We start from the raw sequence: 14,027 nt of genomic DNA on the forward strand, positions 1-14,027 counted from the left end.
TAACATTGCATCTGGATTGGTCATTTTGGCACTTTTTTGGGCATTTACATTTGTTCTTTGTCTTTAATTTGTGGCTTGGAGGGGAGGAAGGTGTGAAAGTTTGTAAAGCTGTTTTCCTCCTGTCATATCACTTTAAAAATTAAGTATACCCCATGTTTTTTTCTTTTTTTAACATTAAATGTTTACTGGGATTTAGGTCAGCCATTGATGGATTTGATGTATGTTTAAGGTCACTTTTATGTTCCAAGATACACTTTTGTTTAAGCTTCAGTCTTGTGACTGATGGCTTCACATTGCTCTCAAACACCCTCTGGTACAATGAAGAATTTGTACTGGATTCTTAGGTGTTAGCTGCCCAAGCCATGATGCCATGATGCTTTAAAGTTATCAGGTTCTTCTGGTGCAATTCTGTCTTTTGATACTTTGGCCAATTAATTCTGCTCTTTCCCTTTTCTGTCCAGAGCACATTGTTCCAGAAGTCTTGGTCTTTACGTAGGTGTTCAGTGGCAAATTTGCCATTGAACTTGTCCTACTGCAAACTTGTCCTAATGTTTTTGCTGGACAGCAGAAGAAAACAGGGAGGTGTGCCAAGTTTTCCACTTGGCACACCTTCAAAGAAGAACTAACTTGTGCAGCCTCTATTAATAGTAGACTTTGAAATAAGTAGTGGCGAGAGTTGCCTGTATGTTCCTCTATGACCTGACCAGGGCAAGTTGACACTTGGCGATGATCTTTCAGACTCGTGAGCATATATGACCTACTTTGTAAAGGCCTCAGGGAGCTCTTTCAATCTTGGTATGGTGATACCACACACTCCAACAACAAAGAGCAAACCAAACAACATTTCTGAGGTGCCTCCAAGAGCCTCTCTAATGATGTTCTTATCACTTGCACCCGATCTGGTGCACCTGATTCTAATGTTAGCTATTTGAGCTAATGATAAATGTAGGGGTGCATTTACTTTTTCCACAGGCAAAATATGCTTTTATGGTAAATTAAATAGTAAATTAGTAAATTAGTAAATTAAATTACATAATGGACTAAAAAATTTAAATGGAGCATAATGGGCCAGATACAACTCAGTGAGACAAAGGTTTATCATGTGAAAACTCATGGATGAGAATCAATTCGAGATGTAATTCAATAAAAAAAAAGGTATCTCACGTTTTATCAGGTGAAAACTCTATTGAAGTTTATGGGAAAAAATGTGAAAAAGTGAATTAGGAGAAAAGGTTTTTCCTCCATGAAATGAAACTCGTCCATGAGTTTTCATGTGATGAGAACTTTTTGTCACTGAATTGAAACTGGCCCAATATTTGTTATATCACCTTTATATACTTTTTGAATAAAGATCAACTATTGATATATGTTAAAAAGAAAAAACTTTACATGGGGTATACTTATTTTTTTACACGATTGTGTCTGTCAGTTAGCCAATACATGGTACAACAAAACAAGGTCTTTTTCTATACTACTCTATTCTTCTATCAAATAACAACAAAATGCATTGGCTAGATAAACCAAATGTAAATTTCCAAATATGTACCTAGATTTTGAACGAGTTTGTTCACATCTGGTCACATCTAATATAGTCTATAACAGACATGTCCAAAGTGCGGCCCAGGGACCAATTGCAGCCCTTTTTCAAATTTACACCAGCCCTCAGCCTCCATCGTGAAATTAATAATAATAAGGCCCCCCAGCACAGTGCAATCAGGAACCCCATAGCAGTAATATTTGGGCACATTAGTGAAATGATCTGCCACTTGGTCTATATTGCTGCCTGTGTGCTGAAGGTGTTAGCAATAGACACATACTGGCATGTAGTGAAGCGCCTCTCTCATATACTTCTTTAGGGCTGAAGGTGTCAATAAACGTACTGATGTGCCAGTACAGTAAACTACAGAAGTATAGCGTCACTACGTTCCAGTATGTGTCTATTGCTAACACCTTCAGCACACCGTATAGACCAAGTGGCAGATCATTTCACTAATGTGCCCAAATATTACTGCTACGATTACTTGATGCCTGTAATTTAATGTTAATGGTTCAAAGAATGTTGAGCTGAATTTGGACGGCCCCCACACATTTTCACCTCACCAAATCTGGCCCTCGTTGCAAAAAGTTTGGGCACTCCTGGTCTATAACAAACACTATATCACTAGGTCTTTCATTCAACTTCGTTCAACAAATCTAATCCTGTATTTTGGTTTTAGCAATATATTTGCTTTATAGTGAGATCAACTTTATAATGACAATTAATATATGGACAAGAGCATTACCAAAAAAATGTTTAGCAAATGCCTGTAACCACTCAACACAGTAGAAGGACCACTACAGAGGAAGTCATGACACTACGAATTGCACTAAACTATACTAAACCTAGCTATATGACTAATACACATTTTAACAATGATTATGTTATGTTATGGGTCACTACTTCCTGTCAAATTACTGAGCTTGCCTTACTGGATTTCATTCTGGCATAATGAGATACTGAGGCTGAAGAATAGTCCTCTTGTTAGTGATATTCAATAACAAATTCCAGCATTTTTTATTAAATCAGAATTATGTATTTGGCTAGAACATATGTATCAACCATTACAGATGCTATCTCTATCTGTACAGTTGTTTTTCAGAAAATGTAGTACATTGTCCTTACAAGACAGTTCCATTTATAACCCCCATTCATAGGTACATATAGTTAAGTTGGGTTGAAAAAAAACAAAACAAAATATCAAGTTCAACCCCTCCAAATGGACCCTGTTGAATCTATACAGTCACATATATACACTACACATACAAATATCTATACTGATTGTAAATTTTAGTATCACAATTCTCATCCATTTTCTTAATTGCATTAATAGAATCTTCCATCATAACATCACCCAAAAGGGCATTCCACAGACAAATACAAGCACTGCACTAAACCCATTATCAATATATTAAGGACACTGACATTTTCTGCCTTAAATTACCAAAAAAATTCCCTCCCTTATAACAAAGATTGTTTGTCCATATATTGCAATATATTTAAGATGGACAATTATGTTAAAGGAACAGTAACACCAAAAAATTAAAGTGTGTTAAAGTAATGAAAATATCATGTACTGTTGCCCTGCAATGATAAAACTGATCTGCTTGCTTCAGAAACACTACTATAGTTCATATAGTACTGTATAGTAGTGTATCCTTTGAATGGCTGCCCCCATTGCTACACAGCAGCTTATTTATATAAATAGAAGTAGTGTTTGTGAAGCAAACACAGCAGTTTTACCAGTACAGAGCAACTCTGCATTATATTTGTATTACTTTAAAACATTTCATTTTTTGATGTTACTGTACCTTTAAAGTCATCCCTGGTCTGGCCAGTCCTATGCCCAACTTTCATCTGATTCATTATGAATTCTATTGCTTCATTATACATTTTACACGGGACTAAGTTTTACCTGCAACTTACTTGCTGCTTTCAAAGTTGAAACTCCCAAACTTGGCTGCCCTTTTATTGGCCCCCACTGGAATCACCTGACTATAGACGGAAAGGGTGGGTGGAAGCTACTATATGGAGCTGGCCACTGCTCCTGTATAAATTATAACAAACAAGGCAAAGTTGTGCTCACCAATCATTTTTAAACCATTAAGTGGGGGTGCAATTTTAGTCACAACCTCATTGCACCAGTAGGACATTCCACAAGCTCATTACCCTCACCGTCAAGAACCTCCTACACCGCTTTAAATTAAAGTTTTGTTCCTCTAGTCTAAACTGGTGTCCTTATGGGAAAAAAGATTCCCCCACTGTCTGTCTATAATGCCTTTTAATGTACGTGTACAAAGTTTAATCCTGTGCCCATGCAAGCTCCTTTTTCTAGAGAAAACAACCCCAACCATGACAGTCTACCCTCATAGTTGAAACACTGAATGCCAGCAATGTTTTTATTGGTGCACTCACCATTGGTATCTACTAAATGTCAAAAATTATACAGCACCATACAAAAGAAATTCTGCTTAAATACCATTATCCCATAGTGGTTTTTTCCCACTGATTTAATTTCACTATTTTCCTTTAAAAAAGTCGCTGGACTATATGATGCCCTCTGATATAATTAGGTTAATTAGAACAGTGGAGCACTCCTGGACCAAATCATTCATGCTGCATAAATATTCAAGGCAGCTACATTTCATTTTTTTTTCCATTAAACCTGTGTTTAAGAGGGCAGTACTGCTTCCCTTTCCCCACATACATACACTATTGTTTTTGCTAATAAATGGCATTGTAGCTAGAACAGAGCAGATGAGAAGCCAGTCACTGAGCAAATAAGCTTTAAGCCAACAAACAGGTCACCAGTAGGAAGTGATTGATGAATACCTTACAGAGAACAGCAGGAGAGTTGCCTTCTTTGAAAATGTTAATTTCCACAGTACTCCATTACTGCACAGATTAGATTTGCTGTAGTGTGCAGTCTGAAAAGAGATAAATAACCATAAAGGTAGCTGCCTGCCCTTTGTTTTCATTTTATTTTTTAACATAAACCACAGCAAAATGATTTGTATGTGACATACAATTGGCTATATATATATATATAGAGTTTGTGTCTTACGCTTATAGTATACGATAGATTATTCGGTGTATTTTCTACAGAAATATAAATGACCCCATATGTGGGATAAGTAATTTTTTTACTCTAATGCTTATTTGTGAAACTTCTATGAGAAATGGGTCTTGAAGGGGTTGGCATTTATTTCTGCTCAGTACTTATTGTGGAAAATTAAACAATATTTATTAAGATCAGACCACTTATAAATAGTAAATGAATATTCAATTTATTAGTCATCTAGCAAATTCTAAAGTCAACACAAAAAAAGAGTTTAAAGAGAGAATAAGAAGAAGGCCTGGGTAAACCTGGAACAACAGTTATTATTTGCGTATTTTATATTTTCATTGTATGAGAATAAGTTAGGCATCTTTTATTTTGTGCTAATGTCTCTTTTAATTAGAGCACAAACACCTCAGTTTCTTGATTATTCTTAATTGTGCTATTATCATAACTATTTTTTTATTAGTGCTCTGCCCCCACTTGGCATTTAAATGTACTTATAATTATGTTTTATTAGGTTAAAGAATATAAAATGAATAATGTTCAGGAACAAACTGTACCAATTCGGGTATAAATGTTTTAACTTTTAGGTTACAGTCCTATTTAATCGTGCTGCATACACTTTATAAAGTTTGTTTTAAATAAAATTGCATTTTAAATAAAATTGCAATAAAGCAAATAATTGGTTAAAGGAGAAGTAAGACCAAAAATTAAAGTGTTTTAAATGAATGACAATATAATGCACTGTTGCCTTATTTGCTTCAGAAATACAACTATAGTTATATAAACAAGCTGCTGGGTAGCCATGAGTGCAGACATTCCAGCATAGGATACACAGTAGATAACAGTTAAGTTCTGAAGAGCTTATCTGTTATCTGCTATTTATCCTGTGCCTTTTCTCCTTTTTCAGCTTTGAATGGCTGCCCCCATGGCTACACATCAGCTTTGTTAAATAAACTTTTGTAGAGTTTCTGAAGCAAATACAACAGTTTTACCAGTGGAGGGAACAGTACATTATATTGTCATTCCTTTAAAACACTTTAATTTTTTGTGTTATTGTTCCTTTAAATAAAATTTAGCACATAAAGCTGACATAATGAAAGTAACTAATGCATGGAAGATTGATGTTTCAAATCCACCGATATTTAAATGTTTATACAATGTTAGATTCAAACAAGTTCTGCTTCATTTCTATGATGGCCATAGGCGTTTCAGGTATTCAGCATTGGCACATGTCAAAAATGTTTAACCATTACAGTACAAACTAGAATGCGCTATTAATAAATTAGTAATTTGTTTTCCTGATCCAGTGCAAGACAGTAGCATAAGAAAATATATTCATTGGTACAAAATGCAAGATCCTGTTTTTACCTCATATGATACCTTTGTGTTTATATAAAAACCTGGAAAGGCTTGTTGCAGGTAGCACCACTAGCAATTTCTGCCTTACACATTTTTTTTGTATGGTTCAGCAGTCTAACACATTAATATTGATAGTTTTAGTAAAATAAACAACAAGACATGTAGATCTAAGAGGGTTATTTACTAAACCCAGAGGATGGAAAAGTCCACATCTGAAAATCCGGCATCTCAGACCTGTCGAGGTTGCATATAATTCAATAAGAGAAGTCCCAATGATTTTTTGATGTGCGCTGGGTTTTGTGCAATACCCCGAAGTTTTCAGGTGAAAATCGGATGAAAAAAAATCCAAAAAATTTGTGAAAATCTGATTTTTTCAGTGTTTATCGAACAGTCAATTTTCGGGAAAATGTAATAATAAATAAGCGTAAAAAAGCCAGAGCGGATTTGATCTGAGTTTGTAGCAGAAAATATTGAGATAAATTCGGACTTTGATAAATAACCCCCTTAGTGTTAACATATAAAAAGCACACTGGATGTACTATAGTTAAATGTTAAAACGGTTTTGTGTAGCGCATATGGATGTGGCTATTTATATAAAGTGTGTGTTCTAAATGCTTAATAGTTTTTTTTAAATAGATATAGATTTTGACATAAATGATTACATTTCTTTTATTTCTCCAAAGGTCCTTAACGGCAAGAAAGTGGGTCACTGAGATGCTATTTAATACAAATGACGTTTCTTATTAAACAGACGGAAGTAGTTAGCATAAGATCCAAAAAGAATTACTGGATCACAAAGCTCAATCCCAGACTTAACCTGGGACACACAAGTAAAGGGTAACCTTTGTAACCCTCCAGGTAGAAGTACACAGGTTATCTTTTCCTATTGACAGCCACTGACATGTATTCAATATATCAAATGGTAGACCTGTCATGTGGTGATCTCTTGGCAGTGCTCATTTCAGCATTCCTAATTGATTCATTTGAATGCACAAAACAAATGAAAAGCTTTCAGCAGTAAAAGGCCTTGTGATGGTCAGAATATACTGATAACCATCAGCCTAAATGAATTACATTAATATGCATAGTTAGTATTTTTTTAATGCATAGTTACTAAGTTACTAAGTTACATTTATATTTGTTATATACACGTACTGTATGTACTGTAGTTCCCTTTAGTTTTACAAATATAGTCAGACAAATTCCTTAATATTAATGCTTGTGTGCTATGTCTAAATTCTTAATTATGATTGATTGATATGAAAGATGATTTACCATCAATGTTATAACTCAAGTATCATCACCCTTTAGAAATCATATTGTCTGATTAGAAGGAATTAATTAACATATCCCCTCCTTTGATAAATCAGGATACAGATTATCTGGAAAATATAAGGATGTGCTGTAAATTAGAAATGCAGTTTATAGTTAAAATCTTATTTTTATCCATATTTCCTTTGAGTTTTGTATCCCCACTGCAGGGATACATACAGAAACTAATTGAACGTATTCCTTAATCAGCAAACTGTCCGAGTGCTAGGGTTAAATCTAAAATTTAAAGTGATACTGGAACCAGTCGGGGTATGAGTTTTAGGTTTCTGTGGAGGAGTGGCAGGATTGCTTTAAAAAAAGTCCCAAGTGACAAACCCAAATCAGAAGGCAGGGACATCAGGCAAAGGTCAGGTTCAGGCAGCACAGGTTCCAAATGTCATGCCAAGGTTCAAGCACAATAAATAAGAGATTGAAGAATTGCTCAGTAATGCACCAGCAAAGATGATCACTTCACAAAGGTTCTGATAATTCAGCACTTAGTTAAGCACACAGTTCATCTTGTATCTCTTCATCAAGATGGACAGAAGCAATGTCCCTGACATGTCTTAAAGCTCAACAGTACATACAGAGATTCTGCTGATGCCTACAAAGCCTTTTTCTCAAACGAAATGTAGATCTTGAAATACCAATGTGCATTGGTTCGAAAACATTATTAGGAAAAGTCAGTGACTCAAAGGTACCAAGATGGGTCTGGGTGTAACAGGGGCATTAGGAAGAAGCACTCTGTTCTAGAGTACATGTGATCTCTCCTTACACCTATTCCTTGGGCGTCAATGAATCTGAATCAATTCAAATCAGTTTGAGAGAATCAGGTTGGTGCACATGTGCCAGTTCATTTTGAGCACCTCAGAGAGGCATATATGAAACTGTCTTAATCATGTCACTGTATGACATATTTAAAAAGTCATACGACGCCCACTCTAGTATAAGTTTCATAGAGCCAATTCAGCTTTCTTTGGGTTATCATAGAGTACTGTCGTGGTTTGAAAATAAAGCTTGGGAGTCATTGTGACGAGGGATTTGTATTGGAGTTGATGCACCCAGTTCTGAGGTCGAGGGAGGGGGGATGGGTATGTGGGTACTACCATGCATGTTCAGTTCATCAGGATTAACACGTGACATCCATGTGTCAAGAATGGCATAGCTGGTGTCCCTGCATCACCATTGACATATTACATTGTGGCCCACCAAGGGTTTTTAATTGTTTTTTGAAGTGACCCATAAAAAGATTAGGAATCATGTCTTTTGTATATATATATCTTTGGTATTTTGTAATGTGTTCACTTGTTTATACTTAGATTTCCAGTGATTGTTAACAAAGTATTTTAGCACCTGCGTGTGTAAAAGGAAAACTATACCCCCTGAACAATGTAGGTCTCTATAAAAATATATTGCTTAAAACTAGGGATGCACCGAATCCAGGATTTGGTTCGGGATTCGGCCAGGATTCGGCCTTTTTCAGCAGGATTCGGATTCGGCCGAATCCTTCTGCCCGGCCGAACCAAATCCTAATTTGCATATGCAAATTAGGGGTGAAGAGGGAAATCACATGACTTTTTGTCATAAAACAAGGAAGTAAAAAATGTTTTCCCCTTCCCACCCCTAATTTACATATGCAAATTAAGATTTGGTTCGGTATTTGGCCGAATCCTTTGTGAAGGATTCGGGGGTTCTGCCGAATCCAAAATAGTGGATTCGGTGCATCCCTACTTAAAGCAGCTCGCAAGTAAATCACTAATCACTGCATCATGTAAATAAACCATTTTCATAATAATATATGTTTTTAGTATTATGTGCCATAAATCATAAATAGACCGCCCCCTTGGATCCTAGGATTCATGGTGCACACAAACAAACCATAAATGTCAGGTCACATGAGCCAATTAACAGACAGAGTTCTGTCTTTTGCTTTCACACTTCTTCCTGTTACAGAGTTGAAGTATTTCTTGTCAGGTGATCTCTGAGGCAGCACAGAGACCATCACAAAATGGTGGTTCATGCAAGAGATGTAAAAGGGCAATATTTACTTAAACATATATATCAGCTGGTAAGATTCTTTAATATGCCACTTAATATGATATAAATTATATGTTGCTTAAGAATACATTTTGGGGTTATAGTTTTCCTTTAAGGATTCTGGAAGGCTACTTATTTGTGTGATATCATAATATAATTCCAAAGATGATCCTTAGGACAAATCAACTACGTGAATTACTCAGAGTCATATTTACTGTTAATTTTTTTTCTGTAAGCAAGGAAAAGTTATTAAATTGCTGGTTTACAAAGCAATAGCTAACGTATTGTGTTTTTTTTTACATCTTTGTATTGTGACAAAAGTCAAGGGATCTCCCTTTCTGCCTCTAATTTATATATACAACTAAGGATTCTGTTCGGCCAGGCACAAAGATTCAGCCAAATCCGAAACCTGCAGAAAAAGGCAGAATCTTGGATTCAGAGCATTCCTAGTTGCAAAGCTGTCCCATATGAAATCTAAGGGTCACTGTAGAAAAGATTAAGAAACTGTGCTTTGTCACATTGATAATTTTTTGGGGGTATTTGAATTTTGATTGGAATACTGCCAAAATTCAAAATTTTGTGCTTCGATTTCTGCCGTTATACATAACCCAGTTCTTTAATCAGTAAATCTCTTGCTTTATATTGATGTAATGCCCACTGGTGCATGATAACATTATATACTTAAAGCAGCAGGTGCAAACAACATTAACAGTGTGTTTGATATGGTATATTTATTTATGTGTTAATTGTTTCCTCTCTTCTTTTAAAGGATTGTGTGCAGCTGAACCAATACAAGCTACAGAGTGAAATTGGCAAAGTAAGTACTTGGCAGTTTTACTTTGGTCAGCAAAAGAAATAAGGTTACAATTAAGACTGTTCCATCAGATGTAATACTGGAATACTGAAATGTATGATTCTAAACAGAGGAGACAAATCTAGACTGTGGAGTATTTGCATAGCAGCAGATTCCATTCAAATATAATGTGTTTCATTAAACATAGCTGAGGATGATTCAGAACAATTCTGTTCTGTAAAAAATGGCAGTTGTATTTATTTTATGGAGCATAATGTACAAATGTTCTATTTAAAAAACGATTTCACTGTTCAGGTTACTTGAACAGCGGCAGTTTGACCAGAATGGTAAATTGATTTTCAGACCACTAAATGCTTTTGATGGCTTTGCTATCTGGTTTAAGCTTTCCGGTGCCTTGCACTTCCTAAGGGAGATATTCATGTAAATATATAATTATGACTTGGCTTCTGACTCACCATTTACTATGACGTCCGTCTTTCTGGAACACTACAGTGTTTTCTCTTTCAGGTATGTATTTATTAGTAAGAGAAAAAAGGAGCTAAAAATACTCCTGCATGGATAAGTATAAGTGTTTTATTCACTAGTAAATTACAGAGGCAGCGGGTCACTGCTGAACCTCCATCCAAAGCTATAAATACAAATAAGATAATACTTTCTGCAGCCATAAAATAAACTTGTCTGCCTTTGAAAAATGTTCATAGCAGCATTGTAAGCAATTGGATTCCCTGTAATAATATCCATCTTGTTTAATTCTGTTCAGCAAATCAGACAGCAAAGGGAAAGGCAGGAAACAAGAGAAAGGGTCAGGAATCAGAGATAAGGACACAAGAAGAAAAGAAGCCTCATTAGTATGTAAAAAACAACATTTTCCAGTGATGCAGGTTACAGACTTTTTTTTTATTACATGACATAACAATAAATAGAGCTGTCTAGATGGTAGCAAAGTTCCTTTGAGCATGTGCTGGGCTAAAAGGTTTGTAAGGTATATATTTATAAAGTAACAAGTATTCTGTGTCCTTTTCAATGTTTTTGTACATACCATATCTGCCATATATTCACTGACCAATTCACAGTGCAGGCTGTCAAGGACCTGACCGCTATGTGCCATAGTTTCTATGAGTTTAAGGGCTATTCCACACGGGGAGATAGCCACGCGTTTGCGGTCGCGGCGACAAAGCGCCGCGCCAGTCGCCGCGACCGGCGCAGGCGACAGTTTTGTATGGGCGCCTATGTAAAAACGCCTGTGCTAACCACACGAGGCGATGCGCTTTTCAACAGTCGCCTGAAAATGCCTCGCCAGGCTTTTTCAGGCGACTGTTGAAAAGCGCATCGCCTCGTGTGGTTAGCACAGGCGTTTTTACATAGGCGCCCATACAAAACTGTCGCCTGCGCCGGTCGCGGCAAACGCAGGGCTATCTCCCCGTGTGGACTAGCCCTTAACCGTGGTGCCAGCTGTAGCTGGTACTAGATGACTTAAAGAGAATTTATCAAAATGTAAAGCTTGTTTTTGCACAAGTGTGCATGGTTTAGTGAATGAGATCAGCATGGCATGGTAAAAATACAGTCATTTTGAAAATGTAAAGCCTTGTTTTTGATTGAATATTTCCTGCTATACATGGGTTTAATATTTCCAGTCTGGTCAGTCAAACTCACCAAATAAAGTTACTGGTCAAGGAAACTTACATACGTTGGTGGTAAACAACAAGGAGGCCATTGCAATACTTTTATAGAGGGGGTCCTTTGCTAACTGTGTCTGTCCCTACAACCCTGCTGTATTTCCAAGTCTGCAGTGTTATAGAGTACTCATAAATGCAGAATACTATTATTCTAAGTCCAGTCATTTCCAGGCTTGCTTCTTGTTTCTGTACTATTTTATTGAACACAATATAGGAACATGCTTATTTCAAGGAAAGCGGAAAGAGCCGTGTCTGCAGTTTCGTCTCCAGTCCTCTGGCAAACATCTGCTAGCATAGACTGTGATTTCTGTAATTGTCTTATATGTGCATTGTGCTAATTCATGTTTTTTAAAGCATATACAGGTCTGCTCTCTGTACAGGTTTTCTATAATCTGCTTAGTACCGTGCTCCTAATTATGTAGATGTTAATGTGGTACAGCGCATGGTACAACAAGCCGGACGTGACATAAACATTGAAACTAAATCACACATCTAGAACTGAATAGTAAAAAGCTGCAGCTCTGTAGGCAAGTATAATGACTCAATGCATGTAAATACAATACATCTCATCTTAAAGCGGTTGTTCGCCTTTAAATCGGTTGTTCACCTTTAAGTATGATATAGAGCAGGGTCCCTAGCCTTTTTTACCCATGAGCCTCATTCAAAATTAAAAAGAGTTGGGGAGCAACACAAGCAGGCAAAATCTTCCTGGGGTGCCAAATAAGGACTTTGATTGACTATTTGGTAGCCCCTACTTGGACTGTCAGCTAACAGGATGCTCTTTTTATGCAACCAAAACTTGCCTCCAAGCCTGGAATAAAAAAAAAGCACTTGCTTTGAGGCCACTGGGAGCAACATCCAAAGGGTTGGTGAGCAACATGTTGCTCGCGAGCTACTGGTTGGGAATCACTGATGTAGAGAGTTAAATTCTGACAATTTGTAATTGTTTTTTTTTTTATTATTTCTGAGTTACTTAGCTTTTTATTAAGCAGCTCTTCAGTTTGCAATTTCAGCAATCTGTTTGCTAGGGTCCAAATTATACTAGCAACCATGCATAATTGGAATGAGGCACTGGATTATGAATAGGGGATGGACTGAATAGAAATATGAGTTGTAAAAAGTAGCAATAACAATACATTTGTAGCCTTACAGAGTATTTGTTTTTAGCATCTTTATATTCAGGCCCTCTCCTATTTATATTCCAGTCTCTTAAAGGGGGACTCAAACCAAAATTTGATAAAGCACAGAAACCCCTAATATACCCATCACAGTTACCTGTTTCTTCAAAAAAAATAAATAAATGTAATTTTCTATGCTGAAATCCAGCTGGTTAACAGTTCTCGTAATGCATCATTAGATAGCCTGGCAGGGAAGGAGGCACTAAACACTGCAACAACTTCTCCACAGCTTACAGACAGCATGCAGGAACTACATAACCCACAATGCATTGCACTATGATGTTCCATTCCTTATTGAAATCACATGTTCAGGGAATTGTGGGATTAGGAGGATGCAGGCTGAATACAGCTTGCTGTTGGTACAAAGTAATAATAGTCAGCCAGCTCAGAAAAGTAGTCAAACAGATCAGCTTGAGAACAGGGGGCTAGGCTCAGGGAACTGTCAGAAACCATTAATTCATGAAAAGTCTGCATTATTTTTTAATTGATGTATGTTGTAAAGTTGCTTGAAATTAAGTTTACTTTTCAAAAAGCTTAAGTTATGTTTTTGTGGAGTTACCCAATGCATGGTTGCTAGGGTAATTTGAACCCTAGGAACCAGACTGAGGAAATTGCAAACTAGAGAGCTGCTGAATAATGAGCTAACTAATTTAAAACCATAAAAAAATAACTGCAAATTGTCTCAGAATATAACTCTCTACATCATACTAAAAGTTAATATAAAGGTGAACAACCCCTTTAAACATCTTTACTAAATCTAGCCTGCCTTTACGGATCGTGGAAGGAGGGGTACCAACCTAAAAGCATCTTTTTAATATATAGGCATCCAAAGAACTTCTATTAAGCTGCCACCCTATGATATCTACATATGTGAAAATAAGCTGTATGTTGCTTTTTCTGTTTTCTATAACAGTAATATACTGTATTGAATATTCTCCTGTGGATATTAGGAAAGCAAGCTTTTTGAACTGCTACAGATGTTAAAAGTCCACAGCAAGAGCTCCTTATACTGTTTTATTCCAGGCAGTGTACCATGTGGGTAATTATATAT

The 14,027-nt window shown here is 36.4% G+C and overlaps 1 protein-coding gene across 3 annotated transcripts in view; it reads left to right on the plus strand.

Annotated features, from left to right (window-relative positions):
- Positions 1–14,027, plus strand: part of LOC108708359 (calcium/calmodulin-dependent protein kinase kinase 1) — a 147,108-nt gene that overhangs the window by 52,843 nt on the left and 80,238 nt on the right. For all 3 annotated transcript variants that reach the window (XM_018246975.2, XM_018246977.2, XM_018246976.2), the window contains one exon: positions 10,078–10,125. In XM_018246975.2, coding sequence (XP_018102464.1) covers positions 10,078–10,125 — 48 coding nt within the window. The remainder of the gene's footprint in view (positions 1–10,077; positions 10,126–14,027) is intronic.

The sequence above is a fragment of the Xenopus laevis genome, chromosome 2L (genome assembly GCF_017654675.1).
Source record: "Xenopus laevis strain J_2021 chromosome 2L, Xenopus_laevis_v10.1, whole genome shotgun sequence".
In the NCBI taxonomy this organism is placed as follows: Eukaryota; Metazoa; Chordata; class Amphibia; order Anura; family Pipidae; genus Xenopus; species Xenopus laevis.